Source organism: Chroicocephalus ridibundus, chromosome 21 (assembly GCF_963924245.1).
Source record: "Chroicocephalus ridibundus chromosome 21, bChrRid1.1, whole genome shotgun sequence".
NCBI classification, from domain to species: domain Eukaryota; kingdom Metazoa; phylum Chordata; class Aves; order Charadriiformes; family Laridae; genus Chroicocephalus; species Chroicocephalus ridibundus.
Window position 1 is genome coordinate 3,604,069 of NC_086304.1, and position 23,593 is coordinate 3,627,661.

At 50.4% G+C, this 23,593-nt stretch overlaps 6 protein-coding genes across 6 annotated transcripts; 4 read left to right on the forward strand and 2 right to left on the reverse strand.

The window, feature by feature from the left end:
• Positions 1-237: 237 nt before the first annotated feature.
• LOC134526125 (uncharacterized) lies at positions 238-1,536 on the forward strand. Its single transcript, XM_063357630.1, is given in 4 exon segments — positions 238-438; positions 891-1,039; positions 1,129-1,162; positions 1,165-1,536. Coding segments are annotated over 4 exon segments (756 nt in total).
• Positions 1,537-4,182: 2,646 nt separating this feature from the next.
• LOC134525939 (scale keratin-like) lies at positions 4,183-4,558 on the reverse strand. The gene has a single exon (XM_063357266.1). The coding sequence runs from the start codon at positions 4,546-4,548 to the stop codon at positions 4,183-4,185; it is 366 nt and encodes a 121-aa protein (XP_063213336.1). The 5' UTR covers positions 4,549-4,558.
• Positions 4,559-5,460: 902 nt separating this feature from the next.
• Positions 5,461-6,759, forward strand: LOC134526126 (uncharacterized). Its single transcript, XM_063357631.1, is given in 4 exon segments — positions 5,461-5,661; positions 6,114-6,262; positions 6,352-6,385; positions 6,388-6,759. Coding segments are annotated over 4 exon segments (756 nt in total).
• A 4,712-nt stretch (positions 6,760-11,471) lies between these two features.
• LOC134525917 (scale keratin-like) lies at positions 11,472-11,837 on the forward strand. Its single transcript, XM_063357229.1, has one exon. It carries the CDS (start codon positions 11,472-11,474, stop codon positions 11,835-11,837), a length of 366 nt encoding a protein of 121 aa, XP_063213299.1.
• Positions 11,838-13,755: 1,918 nt separating this feature from the next.
• On the reverse strand, positions 13,756-14,499 carry LOC134525916 (scale keratin-like). Its single transcript, XM_063357228.1, has 2 exons — positions 14,239-14,499; positions 13,756-14,187 (listed from the first exon to the last, which is right to left on the reverse strand). Exons 1-2 carry the CDS (start codon positions 14,497-14,499, stop codon positions 13,756-13,758), a joined length of 693 nt encoding a protein of 230 aa, XP_063213298.1.
• A 975-nt stretch (positions 14,500-15,474) lies between these two features.
• Positions 15,475-19,069, forward strand: LOC134526127 (scale keratin-like). The gene is made up of 4 exons (XM_063357632.1): positions 15,475-15,505; positions 17,002-17,095; positions 18,304-18,528; positions 18,757-19,069. The coding sequence occupies exons 1-4, from the start codon at positions 15,475-15,477 to the stop codon at positions 19,067-19,069; spliced, it is 663 nt and encodes a 220-aa protein (XP_063213702.1).
• Positions 19,070-23,593: the final 4,524 nt, after the last annotated feature.

Below are 23,593 nucleotides of genomic sequence, written 5' to 3' on the forward strand. Positions count from 1 at the left end.
CCAGCTGCCACCTCATGGGCCAAATGAGCCCCGCTGTCTTTTCATTATCTCGCTGCGTAAGAGGGCACGCAGCGTGACAAAGGCTGACTGCAGGCGCCCTGCGTGCCATAGCTCTTCCCCAAGGGCTTGCTCTCGGGGCAGACCCGGGCCTTCTTTGCAGTGCCACAGGGAAGTCCGGGCTCGTGGTGCTGGCCAAGAAGGCAGCCTTGCAAAGGCCTCCCGCATGCCAGCGCCCACATGACGTACACTGTGTGGCTATTATCTGCCGAGGCGCGAGGTTACGAAATGCCAAAGGAAAGGCACTCCTCTCGGACACTGCCTGCTCAGCACGATGCATCACTCGCCAGTCCAACGGAGCCGGCCTCCATGCGCCTGCGGGCCCTGGCCATGGACCTGTGCAAGCCTGGGGGAGAAAGACCCCTCGTGCTCTTCTCGGAGGTACATGGTGCAAGGAGCATGGACACCCACCTGGACCCACAGGTCACAGGCTCCTGCCAGCCCTGCCCCAGCCTTGTAAAGCCCTCTCAAGTGTCCCCGCAAGCCCATTGCTGGGAGATGGTGCTGGTCAGGGGCTGCCCCTGGCGTGCTCTTGACATGGGAGCTCCGTCTGCTGGCGCGACCACAGCAGTCCCCGGCTGGGCTGGCCCCGCTGGCACTCGCGGCTCTCCTGCCAGCAGAGCCTGGCTGCGGGCACAGGGCACAGCTCTCTTTGGAGGGCAGAGCACGAGGCAGGCAGCGAGGAGCTGCAGGAGCAGGGCCCTCTCCTGTTGTGCGCGCCCCCGGCAGGGAGATGCCTGCTCTCATTTAGTCCATGAAGCAGAAAGGGGAGGAAAGCCTGGGAAGCGGCATGTGCTGGTGTGGCGAGGGGATGCTGACTCAGGGAGGGGCAGAAGGACAGCCCCATCTTCCTCAGCAGCAGGGAGTGCCGCCTCTGCAGATTGGCCCAGGTGGTGCTGAGCAATGGCGGGGCCACTATAAAAGCTCTCCCTCTGCCACGCTCTCCCAACCACTGCTCTGGCTGCCTTCTCCTCGAGGAACAGGGTAAGTCCGCGAGCGCTTCTCCTCCTGGACCCCTGCAAGGACCTGGGTTCTTTTGTCTTGGGCGCTCCCCTCTGCTGCTCTCTCACCATCTCTGCCCTCTTGCAGAGCACCATCTCATCCCGCACAAAGATGTCTTGCTACGACCTGTGCCCACCAAAAACCAGCGTCGCCGTCCCTCAGCCCATCGCTGAGAGCTGCAACGAGCTGTGCGCCCGCCAGTGCCCCGACTCCTCGGCCTTCATCCAGCCGCCCCCGGTCGTGGTCACCTTCCCCGGCCCCATCCTCAGCTCCTTCCCCCAGCAAGCCGTGGTGGGCTCCTCCGGAGCACCCGCCTTTGGGGGCTCCCTGGGGCTGGGGGGCCTCTACGGTGCCGGGGCCACCCAGGGCTCGGGAGGCCTCTGCACCTTTGGCAGACCCTACGCTGCTCCTGCCTGCAGCCCTTGCGTCTTGCCCCGCTACACCAAGAAGCTCTGGGACACCTGTGGGCCCTGCTAGACCCAGCGCCAAAGACCCGGGCGCTGCCCCCAGCCCAAACGCCAACGCCACAACCAGCCATGCAGGGCTGAGCTGGAGGGCACGGGGCACTCGCCGTGCCGCACACCCTTGGCCCTTCCCTGGCCTCTTCTCCTGCCCTTGCCTCCCAGCTCTCGCTCAGGGAAGGAGCTGGACCCAAAAGGCTCTGCGGGGCTGATGGGCCAAGTCCTCAACATCTGGAATGCTGCACCAAGGAGCCATCTGGAGCGAGAAGCCATGCCCTGCAGAAGGTTCCTCTGCCTGCTGCTACACGTGGCATCCAGCCTCTCTGGGTCGGGTCTTGCCCACCGTCTCTCTGTCGCTCTCTCCTGCCCCTCTGGGCACAATAAAGGTTTCCTGCATGCAAGTCACGTCTCCCTCCCTCCTTGTCGCAAGTTGGGAAGACCGCCGGTGCGGGGGCCAAGCAGCAGTGGGAGGGCAAATGCTGTTCCTGAGCTTCCCAGGCTGGGAGAGGGTGGGCGGTTTGGGGAGAGGGAGGCTGGAGGCAGCAGGCAGGGGAGAGAGAGCCTTTTGGTGGGGCTTGCAGGATGTGGGGAAAGGGCAGAGGGCAGGAGAGGGGCTGGCAGTGCTTCCTTGCCTGGCCTTCTCCGCCCAGGAGTGGCACCAGCTCTGCCGGGTCCCGCTGCTCTGCAGAAGCAAGGCAGCAGCTCTGGGCACCCGCACAGAGGAGGCTGGACGAGAGCCAGCGTTCAAGCCAAGGCTTGGGAAATGGCCGTCAATGCTGGAGAGCAGCGTGTCAGGAAAGGCCCTGGGGGACAGCAAGGTGAGCATGAGTTGGCAAGGTGGCTTGGGGCCAAGGCAGCCAGCGGTGTGTTGGGCTGCATGCGGAGGAGTGTGGCCAGCACGTGAGGGAGGGGATCCTTGCCCTCCTCTCAGCGCTGGCCAGGCCAAATCTGTGGTGCTGTGTGGAGCGCTGGGCTCCCCAGCACAGGAGAGATGTGGGGCTACTGGAGAGAGCGCAGCAAAGGGCCACGCAGGTGATGCAGGGACAGGGAGCAGGTCTCTTGTGGGGAGAGCCTGAGAGAGCTGGGACTGTTCCTCTTGGTGCTGAGGAGGCTCCAGGGGTGGGAGGGGTCTCTTCGAGGTGCACACGTGCCTGAAGGGAAGGCGTGAAGAAGATGGAGGCAGGCTCTTTTCAGAGGTGTCCAGTGCCAGGACAAGAGGCAACGGGCACCAGCTGAAACGCAGGAGGTTCCACCTCCAAATCCCAAACCACTCTTTGCACTGTGAGGGTGAGCGAGCAGCGGCAGCGGCTGACCTGGGAGGTTGCGGGGGTCTCCATCCTTGCACGTTTGCCAAAGTCTTCTGGCGATGGTCCCGGGCAGCTGGCTCTGGGCGACGCTGCTGGAGGCGGCAGCAGGACAAGATGCCCTGCAAAGGCTCCTGCCACAATAATCAGGCTGTGATTTCTGTGATTTTTTTTTGTCTGGGCCAGAGAGCTGACCAGCATGGAGTGTGTTGGTGTGTTGTGGCCGTGAGAAGGTGATGAGGAAGTGGAAGGGGAAAGAGAAGGTGAAGGAGCAAAGGGCAAGGAGAGAGGAAGGAGAATCCGAGGGCAAAGGAATAGAAAGAAGTAGAAGCGGAGGAAGAAGAAGAAGGAACGAAAGGGGAAGAAAAGAGGAAAGGGAATGGGAAGGTGATAGGGAAGAGGAAGGGGTAGCGGGAGCCTCCCCTTTGCTTTTCCTCCCAGGGCCTTTAGCAGACGTCGGGCAACACAAAGAGGTTGGAGCCACGGCAGGAATTGCTCCTGGCAGGCTCCCGGCCCCTGGGGCAGCCGCACTTGGGCGCAGGGAGGCTGGAGGTCTGCAAACGCCCCAGGGCTGTCTGTGGAAGAGAACGGAGGAGCATGGAGCGTTTTCAGTCTGTGCAGGAGTGGAGAAAGGGAAGGAGGAGGTGGAAGGGGAGAAGGAAGGGTGAGAAGAAGCGGGAAGGGAACCAAAGGGAACCAAAGGGAACGGGGTAGTAAAGAGGAAAAGAAATATTGCCCTTTGCTTTTTGTCATAGGGCATTTGGCAGAGTCGTAGAGACACAAAGGGGCTGGAGCCATGGCGGGAATTGCTCCTGGCTCAGGCGCAGGGAGGCTGTAGGTCTGCAAACGCCCTGGAGCTGCATGTCCTGCAGGACGGGAGCAGCCTGTGTTCAGGCAGGGCCCTTGGAGCGTGTGTGGCCAGAGATGGCAGGGCTGGGGGCTGTCCCCAAAGGCAGCTGGGCCTGGCTCTGCTGGGGCTGAGAGACTGCCCTGGCCCGGCTGGCGGCGAGCACGGGCAGGGCGAGCACGCCCTGCAGCCCACCCTGGGCCTTGAGAGGGAAAACGCAGAGGCAGGGGTTGGAGGCAGGCTTGTTTTATTGAACGGAGAAAGACACGGAAGGCAGAGGCAGGCAGGTTGTCCCCCCAGGCTTCAAGAGAGCTGCTCCTTCAGGCTTCTGGCAGGCGGTGGTCGTTGCAGAGACAAGCAAGTGCCCGGTGGGACGCTGGTGGAGTTGTGCATGTGGGCACGGGCCAGAGCAAGGCAGAGTGGTGTCATGGAGAGCGGGGCAGGAGAGGAGAAAGGAGAGGGGGCGTGAAGCGGAGGTGGCCCAGAGGCTCTGGGGTCTTTGGGGCTGGGTCTAGCAGGGCCCACAGGTGTCCCAGAGCTTCTTGGTGTAGCGGGGCAAGACGCAAGGGCTGCAGGCAGGAGCAGCGTAGGGTCTGCCAAAGGTGCAGAGGCCTCCCGAGCCCTGGGTGGCCCCGGCACCGTAGAGGCCCCCCAGCCCCAGGGAGCCCCCAAAGGCGGGTGCTCCGGAGGAGCCCACCACGGCTTGCTGGGGGAAGGAGCTGAGGATGGGGCCGGGGAAGGTGACCACGACCGGGGGCGGCTGGATGAAGGCCGAGGAGTCGGGGCACTGGCGGGCGCACAGCTCGTTGCAGCTCTCAGCGATGGGCTGAGGGACGGCGACGCTGGTTTTTGGTGGGCACAGGTCGTAGCAAGACATCGTTGCTGTGAGAGAGCTGAGCCTGAAAGACACGGCCGCAAGGAGAGGTGTCGTGAGCGAGGGGGAGATGCCCCAGCCGAGCAGTGCCCTCTTCCCAGAGCTGCCCCGCAGCTGGAGGGGACAGAGCCACCGCCTTGCCCACACCGCCCGCCGCTTGCCCTTTGCCCAGCCAGCCCTACTCAGTGCCCTGCTCTCCGTACCCCTCGCCTTGCCCTCTCTGCGTGCACAGAGGGCACGCAAGGCCTCCCCAAGAGCCTGTGCAGGGCCCGGCTGTGGGTGCCGCAGCCACGGGGCTCCTTCCTCCTCCCGCCGCGGCTCAGCGCGCCCTGGCCGTCCAAGGCTGCTGCCAGCGTGGCCGCTGCCGTCAGGGCTCTCCTGGCCAGGGAGGCCCCACGCCGGCCCCTGCCAGAGGAGGCACAGACCCACAGGCACCACTTACCCTTTTCCTGAGCAGAGCGAGGCAGGAGCACTGGATGCCAGCGCTCGGCCAGGCCAGCGCTTTTATGCTGCTCCAGCGAGCGTGGGGAGGAGCTGGCCACGCCGGGGGCACGTGGCCCGTGGCAACCAAGCCCCTGCCTCCTCCCTGCGTGGCACGGGGCTGTTTTGCTGACGCCGTTTCCTCAGCAGCCCCAACCCGCTCTATCAGCCCCTGCAATTACCCCGCTCGCACGCTTGCCAGCTGCCACCTCATGGGCCAAATGAGCCCCGCTGTCTTTTCATTATCTCGCTGCGTAAGAGGGCACGCAGCGTGACAAAGGCTGACTGCAGGCGCCGTGCGTGCCATAGCTCTTCCCCAAGGGCTTGCTCTCGGGGCAGACCCGGGCCTTCTTTGCAGTGCCACAGGGAAGTCCGGGCTCGTGGCGCTGGCCAAGAAGGCAGCCTTGCAAAGGCCTCCCGCATGCCAGCGCCCACATGACGTACACTGTGTGGCTATTATCTGCCGAGGCGCGAGGTTACGAAATGCCAAAGGAAAGGCACTCCTCTCGGACACTGCCTGCTCAGCACGATGCATCACTCGCCAGTCCAACGGAGCCGGCCTCCATGCGCCTGCGGGCCCTGGCCATGGACCTGTGCAAGCCTGGGGGAGAAAGACCCCTCGTGCTCTTCCCGGAGGTACATGGTGCAAGGAGCACGGACACCCACCTGGACCCACAGGGCACAGGCTCCTGCCAGCCCTGCCCCAGCCTTGTAAAGCCCTCTCAAGTGTCCCCGCAAGCCCATTGCTGGGAGATGGTGCCGGTCAGTGGCTGCCCCTGGCGTGCTCTTGACATGGGAGCTCCGTCTGCTGGCGCGACCACAGCAGCCCCCGGCTGGGCTGGCCCCGCTGGCACTCGCGGCTCTCCTGCCAGCAGAGCCTGGCTGCGGGCACAGGGCACAGCTCTCTTTGGAGGGCAGAGCACGAGGCAGGCAGCGAGGAGCTGCAGGAGCAGGGCCCTCTCCTGTTGTGCGCGCCCCCGGCAGGGAGATGCCTGCTCTCATTTAGTCCATGAAGCAGAAAGGGGAGGAAAGCCTGGGAAGCGGCATGTGCTGGTGTGGCGAGGGGATGCTGACTCAGGGAGGGGCAGAAGGACAGCCCCATCTTCCTCAGCAGCAGGGAGTGCCGCCTCTGCAGATTGGCCCAGGTGGTGCTGAGCAATGGCGGGGCCACTATAAAAGCTCTCCCTCTGCCACGCTCTCCCAACCACTGCTCTGGCTGCCTTCTCCTCGAGGAACAGGGTAAGTCCGCGAGCGCTTCTCCTCCTGGACCCCTGCAAGGACCTGGGTTCTTTTGTCTTGGGCGCTCCCCTCTGCTGCTCTCTCACCATCTCTGCCCTCTTGCAGAGCACCATCTCATCCCGCACAAAGATGTCTTGCTACGACCTGTGCCCACCAAAAACCAGCGTCGCCGTCCCTCAGCCCATCGCTGAGAGCTGCAACGAGCTGTGCGCCCGCCAGTGCCCCGACTCCTCGGCCTTCATCCAGCCGCCCCCGGTCGTGGTCACCTTCCCCGGCCCCATCCTCAGCTCCTTCCCCCAGCAAGCCGTGGTGGGCTCCTCCGGAGCACCCGCCTTTGGGGGCTCCCTGGGGCTGGGGGGCCTCTACGGTGCCGGGGCCACCCAGGGCTCGGGAGGCCTCTGCACCTTTGGCAGACCCTACGCTGCTCCTGCCTGCAGCCCTTGCGTCTTGCCCCGCTACACCAAGAAGCTCTGGGACACCTGTGGGCCCTGCTAGATCTAACCTGCGATACATCATATCTGTCAGTAATGGAGAATCTTCAAAGAACCTAATCATCCACAATTTTGGCGTTTTCATGTTTTACTTTCTATGTTGTCTTCTGTATATTGCTGTTTTGTTTGGGTTTTTATATTTTACATTTTTAGGTTTCTTTCACTCTTTCATTTTCTGTATTTTTTAAATTGTTAATGTCATGTAAAATATTCTATTTATTTAGCTATGTTTGATGTTTCATCTTGATAGCTGTATGTGTACAATGTTACCTTCAGTTTTTCATTTCTTGTTGTTGCTCTTGTCTTCCTATTGTTTTTTGGTAGACTCTGATTTATTCAATTTATTTTTCCAATAAATCTTTCATGCATCAAATTTTTAGTGTGTTTTTTTAATCTCTTTTTTATTTCGAACATTGTTGAGGATTCACCTGACTTTATTCATCTTCATATCACAGATGACATTCTGCTCTACTGCCATAGTCCTTACTTTATCTTTTATTTTAATAATGTATTACATTGCCTCCTGTTATATTTTCTACTATTATTCATTTTGAGTAGCACTTATCATTCATGGCCAGTTCAGTATGCATATTAGTTGGAGAGAGCAGCAGAGTTAAAAGTTATAAACACCTGTTTCCGTCCTGGATATATTTTTTCCCTCAAGTTTTTTCTTTAACTTCATAAATTATTTCCTGCACCTCCATCCCCTAAGTTTTTCCTGCTTAGTTGATGTTCATTAACATATAGTTGATGAGAAGCTCAACATGATCCAGCAATATGCACTGGCAGCCCAGAACCCCCCGCAGCCTGGGCTGCATCCCCAGCAGCGTGGGCAGGGGGGCGAGGGGGGGATTCTGCCCCTCTGCTCTGCTTGGGGGAGACCAGCACAGGAGAGACACGGACCTGCTGGAGCAGGGCCAGAGGAAGGCCCAGAGATGCTGGGAGGGCTGGAGCCCCTCTGCTGGGAGGACAGGCTGAGAGAGCTGGGGGGGGGGGGGGTCAGCCTGGAGAAGAGAAGGCTCCGGGGAGACATTGGAGCCCTTCCAGTCCCTCAAGGGGCTCCAGGAAAGCTGGGGAGGGACTCTGGAGCAGGGAGGGGAGCCATGGGACGAGGGGGAAGGGTTTTCCACTGGAAGAGGGGAGATTGAGATGAGATGAGATGTGAGGAAGGAATTCTTGGCTGTGAGGGGGTGAACCCCTGGCCCAGGTTGCCCAGAGAAGCTGTGGCTGCCCCATCCCTGGAGGGGTTCAAGGCCAGGTTGGACGGGGCTTGGAGCGACCTGGGCTGGTGGGAGGTGTCCCTGCCCAGGGCGGGGGGGTTGGAAGGAGATGATCTTTAAGGTCCCTTCCAACTCTAACCCTTCTATGATTCTATTACTCTATGATCAGATTATCAATGTATTTTCAAATACACAGTGAATTTTCACTGGTTGATGCCATTACTGTTATGGTACAAAACCTTTGTTTCCTTATCTTCCAGGAAAATACATTCTACGTTCTCTCCTATGATAAATTTTGTCACACTTCCTTTAGTTTTAAAGGTACTTTGAGACACTAATAGATCTCCAGACCAGTCAAATACTCCTCTCTCTCATTTAAAGTGGAGAAATTGTGATTAATTTTGTACATATCACCTTTCAGCTGTTTTAATTTCCTCTCTTTAACATCCAGCTTTTCAGTTTCACCCTTTCTGGTTGCTTAAAGTTCTAGAGAGACACTGGGAAGAATAGTAAGTTTTTATCACAGTCCACCAGGCTCCTGCTAAAGACAGATGTAGCCACTCTGTGAAAGGTGCAGACTATCCTGGATGACACAAAAGGGAAAGCAGGGCAGGGACAGAGGTGGCCAGCCCCAGCAGCTACGACCCACCCTTTGATTAGCAGAGTGACACGACTGACGGTGTCTCCCTGTTTAGACTAATATTATTACTCACCATTGGGACAGGCAAGTCACATTATAACAACACAACAGCAGGCATAAATCATTAGTCAGTGTTTCTAAAGTGCTTTGATATCCTTTGTTTCCAAGTCGTTGAGAAAATCTGCAATAAGCACTTTTTTTCCCACGGGAACCCCCAAAAGACATTTTGTAATTCGGCTAGCATTTAAATCACAATGTTATTAAATACAAAGTCAGGCTAGCAACTGGAGAGAGGAAATCAAGGACTTTGATGTGGGGAGGGTTTGTTGCCCCCAGACAGAGTAATGAGGCACAACTTGCTCTGACTTGCAGACTTTGCTGTAAAATGTAAATCTAGGCAAAGAAGTCACCCCCAAGCTGGGAGATGCGGATTGCAGGAATTCACTTTCTATGCCTGGAGAGTGTCTTTTGTCTTCCCTTGCAATAAACACAGGGCAGTTTTTGTTGGGGAAACAGCCACTTCAGCCAGCTGTTGTTTCCACTCACCTCCCCAGCCACAACTCCTCCCAAATTGCAACAATACTTGTCACATTAAAAAAAAAAAAAAAATCCAACCCAGAAACCTAAACATAATTCCTTTATCACCTGAACAGAAAAAGAAAACATTGGGGTGAAGCTGTATCACAACAAAAACATTCAGCTTAGTCACTGCAAGACTAAGACCAGATATTTCAACTCTGAGGGTGTTCTCAGTGATGACAAAGAGAAGGGTCTGTAAAATGCCTTGGATGTGGGTAAAAACCTAAAAGTTGGAATAAAAGATACTGACTGTCCTCTTAAATAGCACAGAAAAAAAGGTAAATAATCACAAATGTATGTAGATTTTTTTCTGGTATGTATAGTTTTGAATAACGACATATTTTCACCTGATATACAGCAAGTGTGACATCTTATACTAACAGAGGATTTGATCAATAACGTTGAAAGAATGTTTAATGAAAGAAAAGAAGAGCTACATTAACACTGACCCATGACTTCCAATGGCACAAATCACAATCTAATTAAAATAATGGCTTGCACCACCTTGTTTCCTGCACATTAAAGCAAATGGGATTGTGTAACACCTAAGTGTTTAAATCACTCACACATTTTCATTCATTAACACAACACCAGACATTAGCTGGGTTGAACACCAACTAATGAATGTTTCTGATATCACTACAAAGCACTTTTTTCTCCAGAAGCCTCAGAACATACTTGATAAGAGTTAACACCCACAACAACTAACAAAAAACCTTTATCTGCTTCTTTGGTTTTGCCTCAAAATTGTTACCTGTTTTGGTGGATCATGGGCAGAGGTGGGACTTCATACCTTTCTGGATGGTGGTTTCTTTGACTTCCAACTCCAATCACTGTCAGCAGAATCATGGGCCCCTTTAAAGCTCAATTTCAATTTCCACTTAAACTCTTTTAGTGAAACAAAATTATTTTTATGTAGGACTGAGGTGCCACTCAAAGGACTGTTCCTCTCAATGGGAAGCTGCTGGGGAATTGTCATGTGTATTGTATGATCTTGGCTCATACTCATGACCACTTGAATTCCATCTTAGGTCAAGAAGGTCTGTTTAAATTGGGTATGGAAAAGACAAATTCCTGGGTACTCCTAGGATAAGATGCACTCTGTCTGCAATTAATTTACCAGATAAATTTAAATGGCTGTTAAGGAAAAATGTACATGTCAGCCAAAGATGAGTCTTACAAAATCTCTGAGCAGACGAGCTTATGACAACTTTGTAAAGGGAGAAGTAACATGTGGAGTCAGCTTAATGCACCTGGTATATAATGACACCAGGAATTACACTAGCCAATTAAGACCCAAGATTAAAGAAATAAGGATGGTGTAACATGGACATCACATGCGGTGATAATTTAAGTAAAATCATAATCACGATAAAGACAAAACTTTCATCACTCAAAGCTGTTAAGTTCTGTTAGTCAGCCAAATACAACCCCCAGCACCAAGCAAGTTTCAAATCCCATAGGAATGCTGAGAAACTCTATATAACTCCAGCCCACGAGTTCATCCAGACACTTCTTTTGGCTCATTCGCCTCGCTGAGCTTAGTGAGTATGGTTTTTAATTTATTTCTAGATACTTAATTGGAATTTATATCACAGTAGATGAATAAGATTCCTATAGGTATGCTCGTATTTTGAACAGCATTAGATTGCTTCTGTCTATAACTACTGTTAGTGAGAGCAGTGAGAAATGCAGGAGTTGGGAGACCAGGTTCAAGTGCAGAAAGTCTGAGAAATTGAGTGTTCTAAGCCAATTAGAAGCTTAAAAATCGCAGATGAAAATACTCTTCTTTCAAATAATTATTTTAAATTTTTATAACATTTAAGATAAATATAAAAGATAGCCAACTTTTCAATGGCATTCTGGGAGACATAACTAAACCATCCTATTTCAAGCAAAGCCACATCTAACTTGGGTCTCTTTCCCCACTTTGGGGAATTCTGTGGTAGAGGTCATAAGGTTCTTACATTGTTCATCAGGATGTGTGCTTGCAGGAAATGTAAGACAAATCTGTGCAAGGAAAGAAGAAAGATTCATCTGTGGGGTCTGCTCTTTCTGGGGGTGGACTTTATACAACCCAAAAAATTGGATTCAGGTGCTCAGCTAGTGTCAATCAAGCTGAAGAAGGCTGCAAGTAAACCAAACGCTCTAGCAAAGGAAATTGCAACACGGCTGTTTCACTCGTACCAGCATTATGAATTTTCTCTCATAAACCTTCTGCTTTTTGTTTTAGTCTTTTCCATCTCTCAGTTGCAAACCGATCTCCACCACTGCAAGATGTCTTGCTACGACCTGTGCCCACCAAAAACCAGCGTCGCCGTCCCTCAGCCCATCGCTGAGAGCTGCAACGAGCTGTGCGCCCGCCAGTGCCCCGACTCCTCGGCCTTCATCCAGCCGCCCCCGGTCGTGGTCACCTTCCCCGGCCCCATCCTCAGCTCCTTCCCCCAGCAAGCCGTGGTGGGCTCCTCCGGAGCACCCGCCTTTGGGGGCTCCCTGGGGCTGGGGGGCCTCTACGGTGCCGGGGCCACCCAGGGCTCGGGAGGCCTCTGCACCTTTGGCAGACCCTACGCTGCTCCTGCCTGCAGCCCTTGCGTCTTGCCCCGCTACACCAAGAAGATCTGGGACACCTGTGGGCCCTGCTAGACCCAGCGCCAAAGACCCGGGCGCTGCCCCCAGCCCAAACGCCAACGCCACAACCAGCCATGCAGGGCTGAGCTGGAGGGCACGGGGCACTCGCCGTGCCGCACACCCTTGGCCCTTCCCTGGCCTCTTCTCCTGCCCTTGCCTCCCAGCTCTCGCTCAGGGAAGGAGCTGGACCCAAAAGGCTCTGCGGGGCTGATGGGCCAAGTCCTCAACATCTGGAATGCTGCACCAAGGAGCCATCTGGAGCGAGAAGCCATGCCCTGCAGAAGGTTCCTCTGCCTGCTGCTACACGTGGCATCCAGCCTCTCTGGGTCGGGTCTTGCCCACCGTCTCTCTGTCGCTCTCTCCTGCCCCTCTGGGCACAATAAAGGTTTCCTGCATGCAAGTCACGTCTCCCTCCCTCCTTGTCGCAAGTTGGGAAGACCGCCGGTGCGGGGTCCAAGCAGCAGTGGGAGGGCAAATGCTGTTCCTGAGCTTCCCAGGCTGGGAGAGGGTGGGCGGTTTGGGGAGAGGGAGGCTGGAGGCAGCAGGCAGGGGAGAGAGAGCCTTTTGGTGGGGCTTGCAGGATGTGAGGAAAGGGCAGAGGGCAGGAGAGGGGCTGGCAGTGCTTCCTTGCCTGGCCTTCTCCACCCAGGAGTGGCACCAGCTCTGCCAGGTCCTGCTGCTCTTTTGCTTCTGGGTGATGATACCTTGGACTGCGGAGCCCCTTCTGTTACCTGTACAACTCCAGGGCCCCTCTTGGCTATGAGATTTCTGCCTTCTCCATGCTCCGCAGCAGTTACTGCAGACCATACTCCTCATGCCAGTGCACCCAGTTCCTCTGCAGCAGTTTAGGTCAAGCTAAAGTGAGCAGGAGCATCCCTGGTTAGTCTCCTGAAAACGTAAATCTCCTTTTTCTTTGGATTAATGATCTACATTCTTGGTTCTCATTTTATGCTGGTTGAGGATAGGTGTCATGGACTAATTTAAGAAATGTGGGAATTTTAAACGCTGTCAATGAAGAAGAGTTTGCGTTGTTTTCCTCTAACTTTCATTCTTATTAAAGTTCTGCTGTGTAATACAATCAGATTTCTGCTTTCCCCCCTCCCCTTTTAAGTGCAGCTTTGGTAACACTCTTACAGATTGTGAAGTTCAGCTGTTGATATCAAGTTTCCATCCTCAACACCGGCAAACAAAAGCACTTCATACATCCCAATCCTGCCTTTCATGGAGCTTTCCCCTTGTTCCCTTGGCTACTGTTGTTTTATGGTAACAAGAACTGAAAGATAATCTATGCGTGCATCACATCTCAACATAATGGCATGAATACAGAAAAATATTTTCTAGCCGTTTTTAGATCACGTAGCACTGACAGAAAACCTGCAGATTACCTGTTGAATAAAGTCCTGCAAAAAAAACCCCAAACATTAAACACACACACCTAAGAAATGCATAAAGGGCTAAAACAAAGTTCATTTTTTGTCAATGACTCCTAAGGGACTCCAGGCACTTTTTCCTTGCAGAACAGTGAATATTTCTCCAAGAGGAGGCTGAAGAATACATGAAAACCAGAGAAGTTCTTGTGCATCACCACGGGGTTTTAATGTGAAAGAGGAGCAGAGCAGCCAGTTACAGAAAATCAAGGCAATACAAGGGGAAACACGCGATGCAGGTGTCATGCTCTGGTACCAGTGCCCTGCTGAGGACCCAGGGGACAGCCAAGGGGATGGAGGGATGCAGGGGCTACTGAGGCTCAGCCATGCCAGCAGGGCACATGGTGGCACAGGGTAGGGGGCTGCTGGGCACACACGGCCTCCTCCTACGCCCGTGCCAGGGCAGCTGGTGCGTGCTGCTGGTCCCCGTGGCTCTTGCTCCATGTCCTCATGACGTGGTCCTCGCTTCAGGGCTGTTGCTGGTTCAGGGCACCATCCTGGGGGTCTTAGAACGACCCACAGCTGCCGCGGCGGGACCTGCCCCACCTCTGGGCACCAGGGCGGTAATACCCCGTGCCGTAGGAGGAGAAACCAGAGCTGTAGGACCTCCTGCAATTGCCAAAGCCACTGGACCCATAGCCCAGGGAGCCCCCATAGCCCACATTACCTCCATAACCAAGGGAACGGCCATACCCAAGGGAGCCACCATAGCCCCCACAGCCCCCCAAACCAAAGGAGTTCCCATAGCCCCGGGAGCCCCCAAAGCCAGAGGAACCCCCAAAGCCCAGGGAGCTCCCACAGCCCCCCAGACCAAAGGAGCTTCCGGAGCCCCGGGAGCCCCCATAGCCCCCCAAACCAAAGGAGGCCCCATAGCCAGAGGAGCCCCCATAGCCCAGGGAGCTCCCGTAACTCCCATAGCCTCCCAGACCAAAGGAGCTCTCATAACCCCGGGAGCTCCCATACCCCAAGGAACGCCCAGAGGCCCCCACACCAAAGGAGCCCCCCCCATAGCCCTGCAAGCTTCGGGAACTGAAGGAACTCCCCAACCCAGCTGGCCCTGACGATCCCACAATGCTCTCCTGAGGAAAAGAGCTGAGTATGGGGCCTGGGATTGTCACCACAGCTGGTGGGGGGAAGACGACTGCTCTGGAGTCGGGGCATTGCTGCACACACGGCTCATTGTAGCTCTCGGCAATTGGCTGAGGGCAGGTCACCTCGCAGGGTCTGCAGGACTCGCTGTAGTAAGACATCCTTCTTGTGATGGATGAGACTCTATCAGTAAGGAGGTTTAAGGTAAATGAACAAGTATCAGACTGGAGCCAGGAAGAGATGAACCAAGATTATTAAGTAAAGACTCTGTGTCCGAAGTACCAGAAGTTAACAGGGAAACAGAAAAATTTATACATGCTAACAAATAAAATTCTTGTATCAACTCAACCTTTATTCTTTCTTTCATCTCGGTATGATCACCTTTGTAAATAACTTGATGTGAAATACAAATTCAGTACTGGATAAATTAGACAGGCTGATCTATCTGTAGCAACATGGACCTTCGAGGATGAACTCATGAAGTGTAAGAACCAGTGAAAAAGAAGCCAACAGGAACGGAAGATTCTACGTATTGATTCAGACTTTTTGAGGTGCAAGTCACCCGAAGTATTTCTATAGCTTGGAGATCTACTTTCTATCCTAATACAGTGACTCCTGATACTGTATCTGAACAAAGACACACTTTCAGAAGGAAACAAAGGATATAAGTCTAAAAGCACGTGCAGGAATCACCTCTGTGACAAAAGCATTTTTGGAGTAAACACTAATAGTAGTAGAAAGAATGAGTGAAATCACACTTACCTTGTTCACTGCGGAGACTGAGACAAGAGAAATGGATAGAAGGGCTGCGGGTGATACGAGCTCTTATATGCTTCTTCCAGCCACCCCTTGTGCCTCTTGTCCAAATTTCTTACAAAACAAACATCATAGTGGGAGCTTTAATTTTGTCACCTCAGCACTGTCCCTCCCAAATGTTAGTGTGGGTGTGATACAACTGCTGATGACAATAACAATCAGTTATCTGTGATTGTCATTTTAGGGGATTTGGGGAACTTGCAGCTGAAGGTTTGCCATACAGTCATCAACTGAAAGCCATAGCAATAGTCTTGCATCATGTTAGTCCCATTTTAATGTTCAACGTAATGCTCAAGTGGTGTGTAGCCCTTTATGGTGCCATGTGCACGAACCAGGTGAAGGTCATCCAACGTGAGCTAGTAGTTTGGCTCTGAGAGGACCCAATTTCTCCCTGCAGTTGGCTAGAGATCTATAAATGTTGTTATATAGCAGAGCAAAAAGCTGACACAGTGCAAGCTTACTCCTGATGGGACATCACTATTGCTAATAACAGCACGAAAGCAGTAAGGCCTGGAAAAGATTTTAGTTTGTGCTCTAAGCTTTTCATTTTACCTACAATTAACTGAGGCAGGATGGTCAGTGTCTGATTTACTGCACTTGTGAAATGATAGAGGGGAATGATACAATCCCATCATCACTAGAAATACTAAGTACAACCCAAGTGGAGCTAGAATCAGTCCATCGAAACCTCTCCCAACATCCTTCTCTCAAATCTTCTGAGACAATTCAGGTGCCACCAGGTTAACAGAGCAACGGCTGGGCTGAGTGACACCCCCAAGCAGGCAGAAAAAGCCTTATTGACAGAGCCACAACTGTTGACAGGATCTCTCTCTAAAGCTAATACCAAACATTTCAAATTTCCTTTGAAATCTCTACTTCTAGAAATTCGGTTAGAAATACATTTTAAAACTATCCTAATTTTCTTTCCCCCCACCCCTGAAGTGCTGACCACTTAAGAAAAGGTGAGAAATTAATAAAATAGTATTAAAAGGGATATACTTTAATGGGGTAAGCCTGTGGCATCATACAGTTATTTGCAAATCTGATGTTTTATAATTTTACAATATTGCAAAAGATAGGCTATAAATTGCCTTTAAATTGTAAGGTAGCTGTGTCTTTGAAGTGTCATCAGGATGTGCTGATAATAACGAGAGGCACCTGGAAGATAATGACTTTAAGCTGCTTCACAAATACTCATTACTACTTAGTGCTTGCAATTTCTGTTATTATCACATTAAAAGAAGCTCCCTTGTTATGAAACAGCATCATTTAAAAATATGCCAACCAATGTCACTCCTTTTGAGTCCCTAAACAGACTGTGATTTAGAACTTCAATGTTTGCGATGGTTTGATTTTCTTTCATGATATCAAGTTCTTTATTTTACTAAGTATTACTATGTTTGGGGAGATTATGACATGTCCATGCTACAGACTCTAGATAGTAGCTTTATCTCCCTTTATGAGCCAGTATTTTGCTAATATGCCTGAAATGTTTATTGCCTTTTATTCTAGGGGGGAGAGGGGAAGAGCCCCATTAAAAATTATCTGAATTTTCAGACTTAATTGGCTATCTGTCCATGTTCTGAAAAACAAGGGGTCTCAAATTGGTGCCCTAAAATCTCTACTCCAGACTTTCCAGATTGCTTGCTCTCACCTCTAAATGACTCCCTCGCTCATGCATGATGCTGTACCTAATGACACAGAGCACTTCATTCACACATGCCTGAACTGATGCTCTTGCACAAGAATTACGTGCTGATAGCTGGGTGTTTGTGTATAACACAATGGTACAACACATCAAATATTAATTTTTAGTGGGTGTTTGTAAAGCCTCTTGTCGTTCCTAGGAGAATCTGGAACATCTCTGAAGTGCTACTACCTCAATGACAGTTCAGAAGACAGCAGTAAAAATAACAATGGAATCCACCATGTAATTAATGAGTAATTAATGATATTTGATCAGCCAATACAGATGATGGAAACCTGATTTCTAAACTAAATGCAGATACCTGAAATTCTCCCTCTTTCTATTACCTTTCTTCCTCTTCTTATCCAGCTTGCACGTATTTTCTTAGTATTCACTTATATGGCACTATTCTTAAAAGACAGATAACTTTAATTGATCCTTAATCATCTACCCTAAAGATCAAACTTACTGTCTTGAAACTTAAAGTTGAATAGCAGATGCCCCAGTGCTGGTGCTGGGTACCAGATGTCTGAATGGTCTCACCATCCACAGGGCCAATGCCCACAAATTGGTATTGCCATTGTATCGCAATTGTTTTTGTAGGTGGGGAGTGGCAGTGCAAAGCAAGCAAAATTAAATCCCTCAATGGAGAGGTTGTTTTGTCACTATGTAGGACCTGAGGCACGAAGGGTGTTCCATACCTGTAAGCAGTTTGAGAAATGTATAAAAGCTGTCTCCACTCAAAGCCTCTCTACCCACATCTCCTGCCTCATTCTCCTCGGTGAACAGGGTAAGTCCAATTTGGTTGAATTTCTAGCTTCCTCAAGCCTTTTTCTCTTCATGCTAAATTCTACGTGATGTTATGGATTGGTAGGTTAGAGAACTGCAGGTGTGAGAAGGTGTTATCCTTAGAACAAAATGGGAAGCTTTACTATTCCACTTTGAATAACCATTGCCCAGGCATTTCAGTTCCAATTCAGGATCTACATACATCATAAAATTTAAAAATATCAGAGTGATCATAGTATCTACCATCTTGTGGTAGTATTTGCCCCATAAGAGCAAATATTCCTATTTGGGAGTGCTACTAGGGAAGTAATAGGAAACTGTAGAAATAACTGGCTCTGTCTGATACTTTTCTTAACTTGCTGTAAATACCATACTTCAGCCTGTTTCAGCTGGTTTTAGTAAGTTAGATTTATCATGCTACAAGCAAGAGCAGTGAAATCAAGCGTGGGATTGACCACAAATGACATTAGATGTCTACATCTGTGCATGATGTCTAGAGAAACCTGACAGCAAACAGTCTAGGATGTGATATATGTGGCCAGATGTAGATGTACTTTGCAAGGTAATGAACTCTGGGCTGTCACAATTTCCATGAATGACAAAGCAAGCACAGGCATCTAGAGGCAAGTGAAAAATTCTGTATCTGAAATGTCCTTACTGCTGTGCTTTGCAGATTCACAGCCATCACAAGAAGGATGTCTTACTACAGCGAGTCCTGCAGACCCTGTGAGGTGACCTGCCCTCAGCCGATTGCCGAGAGCTACAATGAGCCGTGTGTGCAGCAATGCCCCGACTCCAGAGCAGTCGTCTTCCCCCCACCAGCTGTGGTGACAATCCCAGGCCCCATACTCAGCTCTTTTCCTCAGGAGAGCATTGTGGGATCGTCAGGGCCAGCTGGGTTGGGGAGTTCCTTCAGTTCCCGAAGTTTGCAGGGCTATGGGGGGGGCTCCTTTGGTGTGGGGGCCTCTGGGCGTTCCTTGGGGTATGGGAGCTCCCGGGGTTATGAGAGCTCCTTTGGTCTGGGAGGCTATGGGAGTTACGGGAGCTCCCTGGGCTATGGGGGCTCCTCTGGCTATGGGGCCTCCTTTGGTTTGGGGGGCTATGGGGGCTCCCGGGGCTCCGGAAGCTCCTTTGGTCTGGGGGGCTGTGGGAGCTCCCTGGGCTTTGGGGGTTCCTCTGGCTTTGGGGGCTCCCGGGGCTATGGGAACTCCTTTGGTTTGGGGGGCTGTGGGGGCTATGGTGGCTCCCTTGGGTATGGCCGTTCCCTTGGTTATGGAGGTAATGTGGGCTATGGGGGCTCCCTGGGCTATGGGTCCAGTGGCTTTGGCAATTGCAGGAGGTCCTACAGCTCTGGTTTCTCCTCCTACGGCACGGGGTATTACCGCCCTGGTGCCCAGAGGTGGGGCAGGTCCCGCCGCGGCAGCTGTGGGTCGTTCTAAGACCCCCAGGATGGTGCCCTGAACCAGCAACAGCCCTGAAGCGAGGACCACGTCATGAGGACATGGAGCAAGAGCCACGGGGACCAGCAGCACGCACCAGCTGCCCTGGCACGGGCGTAGGAGGAGGCCGTGTGTGCCCAGCAGCCCCCTACCCTGTGCCACCATGTGCCCTGGTGGCATGGCTGAGCCTCAGTAGGCCCTGCATCCCTCCATCCCCTTGGCTGTCCCCTGGGTCCTCAGCAGGGCACTGGTACCAGAGCATGACACCTGCATCGCGTGTTTCCCCTTGTATTGCCTTGATTTTCTGTAACTGGCTGCTCTGCTCCTCTTTCACATTAAAACCCCGTGGTGATGCACAAGAACTTCTCTGGTTTTCTTTTGTCCTTTAGCCTCCCTCAGGAGCAAAACTCCCTGTCATGCCGAGTTACTTTATCCGTCAATCTGCCCTGCTCAATCTCTCTTTAAAATGTGGAATGAAAGTTTAATTGGGATCCTTAAGGCATCAACAGCATTGTTCATGAATGTTTGTTTAGCAATTTAGCAGTCATTATCTTCCCCAAGGTTCAGAATGGGCAGGGTAATTGCTATTGTTGTGAGGATTTCTGGTGACACCCCAAAGGCCCCCAAATCATTACATAATTTAGCAACCAATTACCACGTAATTGCAGCATTCCTAAACTAGCAAGCCAACAAAGGAGAAATCATACGTAATTTTACCTTTAATTTGTTGATTTTTAAGTGTTCTTCCTGATACTTACTGCTATTCCTTGTTAATGGCAAGATCTTCACCATAATCTAAGTAGCGAGTATGAAAATAATACCAGAGTTTGCTGAGATATTATGAGCTCCGAGGAATTGGAATACCAAGATATTAAATTATATAGTACCTGTAAGAGAGTGTTAGCATTCCCACCTCTTTTGCCCCATTGATTGTTAGCCCGGAATGATTATTCTTTATTGTACTTAAAGAAGTGTGACTGAAGGAAAATATACCCTATCAAAAAAAGTGGTATTACTCATTTCTTCCATTTATCTGTAATTACCTCCTTACTAATTGGTATGCTATGATTTAAATGAAGGTCTGCCTGGTACTGACAATTTATGCACAGGCAAATTTCTCCCACAGAAGGCTCCAAAGAGGAAGAACTTTGTAAGACACAAATTATTATGCACCATAAATTTAATGGGTGAGAAGTAGTATTTTAAAAAACGTACAGCACAAGAAAGCAGTAGGGCTGAATATGGAGAAAGTTAATCATCCATTTCAAGGCAATGCTTTACAGCTGGACACCCAGCTCCTACATGCAACAACATAAATTACATTTTTCACCTCATTGATAACAGAGAAAGGCATTAAATCAGAAATGCCAAGCTCCTGCAGTCCCATTAGCTCAGGGAAAAGCTGAGGGTAGTCAGCAAGCATATGGCCGTGGTCATGAACTCAGTCCTGCACCCAGATCATGCTTTTAAGCTTCTGGTTGTTCCTTTGTGGTTTTTCCCATAAGGCTTTATCATGGCCCACACTGGTTGTAACGACGGTAGGACCTCCCATAAAAGCCACCTAGACCTGAGTATCCAAGGCTCCCAAGTCCCAGGGAGCTGCCAGAGGAGATAGGGACCCCCCCGGCACTGAGAGCATCCCCTACAGCTGCAGATGCTGAGGATCCCACTGTGGTATTTTGTGGGAAGGAGCTGAGAATGGGGCCGGGCAGGGTGACCACCACAGGAGAAGGTTGGATGATGTACGTGGAGTCCTGGCATTGCCTGACGCAGGGCTCATTGCAGCTATTTGCCAGCGGTGTTGGGCCACAGCGGGTGGGAGGACACAGGTCGTAGCAGGACATGGCTGCGGGACAGGAGTAAGTCTGCAATACATGGAAGTAAATACAAGAAAGAAGTTATAATTATAGTCATGTAATTAAGCTGCTAAGATAATGGAGAGTGCAAGAAACTAACTAGAGACTGTGGAGAATTGAATAATGTGTTAGTCCTAGGTTGAAAGGAGACTTCAATGAAACCCAAACTCCTCTAGACTGCAGAGGAGCGTTCAAGGGGTGACTACCTGCTCCTGAGCAGTCTTTGATAGCTCATTTCCCGCAACACTCCTGCAGAGCGTGTGCAGCCCTGCAGTAGGTGGGAAGTCAGGGACTTACGATCTCCTGCATGGTACAGCAAGGAGAGTCTTCCCCCATAACAGGGGGAAGAAGAATAAATTCCTCAGCAGGTAAAAGTGAGAAGCATAACCTGGTAATGTGACACTTGCCCGTGAAAGGGAGCTATTATCCTCCCCACAGATGGGCTTGTCTCTTAAGCAGCAAAAACCCAAATATTCTGCCTAATTCTTATTTAACAGTCCCCCTTTCTTTGTGCTTATTCCTCTTACTTCTTACAGAGAAAGCAACTTTCTGCCTGTTTCTGAAAGGGAGGGGGGAGAATGGAAGTCAACGGTGTCCAAAATCTTTTGATAAGCAAATAGAACAGGCAGCAGCTTTACTATTGATATTCCAGTTAAGTGTTACTGAGGTGCTGCAATGGAAATCTAATGCCAAAGCATTCAGAGCGTTTTAGAAGGAGGCGATTCAAATATTTCTGGTCCCAAAGTGCTTAGGAACAGAGAAGGATTATTTTCGTGGTATCCTGGTGCAAGAAGGGATGTCCTTCCAATATTGCTCAATGCACTTCTGAAAATTTGAGCCCACTAACTTGTTTATCTACAGAAAAGGCTGAGAGAAAACCCAAATCTCTGTACAGATTCCCCACAGCCACTTCTAGTTGTTGAGCAGCTCACATGCAGAGAAATTTTAACATCTTGGAACTGAATGATCCCGCAACACAAATGAAAAATGGGTCTTAGGTCCTGTGCCCAGGAATTGCTACCCTTCAAAGAACAGCTGCCCTGTTTTACAGAAAGAGCTACTTGCAGGTCTCACACATGCACACCAAGAAAGAACATAAACCTTTGACTGCTATAGACAAGACAGTTTAAAAATAAAATACAACGAAGGCAACAATTCAGGACGTTGAAAGACAGTGAGCAGAGTCAGACTTACCCTTTCCACCAAGGAGAATAAGGCAGAAGTGGATGGCAGCAGCTCTCTCTGTGCTGGCTTTTATACTGTGTCCTAGAGCACCTGAGGACCTGAGACACACTTTGTGCATGTAGCTATTTACCAGCCAATTGCTAAAGACTTCTTGTATGCAAAATATTCCCAGCTGATGATTTACTTTTTCCTCACTGTTTGTATTTACTGCCCTGATTTAATTTCCTCACCATAACATATGCATTCCACTATAGAGGTTTCTTTTTATCTTAAAATCTTATGAGCCCAGTTAATTCCTGGTCAGATCAACTGATTCATCTGAGTTACTAAAGAAATTATTTTGCATTTTAAGGACAATATATGCAATGTACATCATTTGACACAGATGAATACATATATTAGGAAAGATGCATGTGAACTCCCCTGTGAAATCCCCCTTCCCTCTTCATAGAGAGCACAAGTTTTTGACACATCTCACTCTGAAAAAGCCAGAAGTTACTATTTCTGACTCTGAATTCGACTGTAGGTTTGCCAAATTCCTCGCAAACAACAAGACAAATTCAGAAAAGAATATTGTTATAGAAATTACTTTGCAGAGCTTATGGCACTTAACCAGTCTCAAAGGTACTTACTGGGAAAGAGATATATTTGAAGGACCATATTGTTTTACTTTCTTGACTCAGGAGACAGGATGAAAGAGTATCAGCAGTCTGATCTATTCATTTTAATATAAAACTACCACACTTCCATGAAGGAATTTGAGACACAGCTCTTCAATTTAGAAGCTGAGTGCCAAAGTCCTTAATCTAAAGAGTTGGCAGTTTTAGCTTTCTTCCTACATCAAACTCCATGAAAACAATCCAGGTCAGACTGAGGATGAATGTGAATTTTAGGCTAGTCAGAGACACTGGTACTCAGAGTCTTGCACAAGCTTACCCATGGGGTCATTAAAGTCGCTAAGGAGTTTTACATTTGGCATTAAATTATTATTTTCCCCTACTGTGTCTCGCACTATTACACAAAATTATACACCAAATTAATGGTGGCTACTTACAGATGTTTATAATATTCTCCTTCTTTTTTCCTCTTTTGAAAGCAAATAATGTCTTTATTTTGCATGGTCTTAAAGAACGTTGCAATGTGCGACAATTCAATTTCTTTTTCAAAGACAATTTCTAGATTAAAAAGGAATTGCATGCAATGCCTAAGCAGACTTTAGGAGAGCAGAGATTGGAAAACTGATCCCCTCCCTAATGTTTAAATCACTTAGCTAGAGACATGCAAATTGTCTCTGAACTGTGAGTATCTTGAAGATCTCCTGGGAAATAAATGCTGATTGTATGCTTTTGAAGAACAAAAGGCTTCAAAGTCCACAACAGGTCTTCATCAATGGCTCAGACACGCAAATAATGCATTATCAGAAAATGCAAAGGTATCTGACACTATTTGAACATCATCATCAGTGCTTAAAATTTGTGACCAG

Excerpts from the sequence above, each read along its gene's own strand:
- LOC134525939 (XM_063357266.1), bottom strand. The coding sequence starts at position 4,548 with ATGTCTTGCTACGACCTGTGCCCACCAAAAACCAGCGTCGCCGTCCCT.
- LOC134525917 (XM_063357229.1), top strand. The coding sequence starts at position 11,472 with ATGTCTTGCTACGACCTGTGCCCACCAAAAACCAGCGTCGCCGTCCCT.
- LOC134526127 (XM_063357632.1), top strand. The coding sequence starts at position 15,475 with ATGTGCACGAACCAGGTGAAGGTCATCCAAC. Across the intron at positions 15,506-17,001 it reads CCAGGTGAAGGTCATCCAAC|GAGAATCTGGAACATCTCTG; the intron begins GTGAGCTAGTAG and ends TGTCGTTCCTAG. Across the intron at positions 18,529-18,756 it reads GGATCGTCAGGGCCAGCTGG|CTCCTTTGGTCTGGGGGGCT; the intron begins GTTGGGGAGTTC and ends GGGCTCCGGAAG.
- LOC134525916 (XM_063357228.1), bottom strand. The coding sequence starts at position 14,499 with ATGTCTTACTACAGCGAGTCCTGCAGACCCTGCGAGGTGACCTGCCCT. Across the intron at positions 14,188-14,238 it reads ATGGGGGGGGCTCCTTTGGT|AGCTCCTTTGGTCTGGGAGG; the intron begins GTGGGGGCCTCT and ends CGGGGTTATGAG.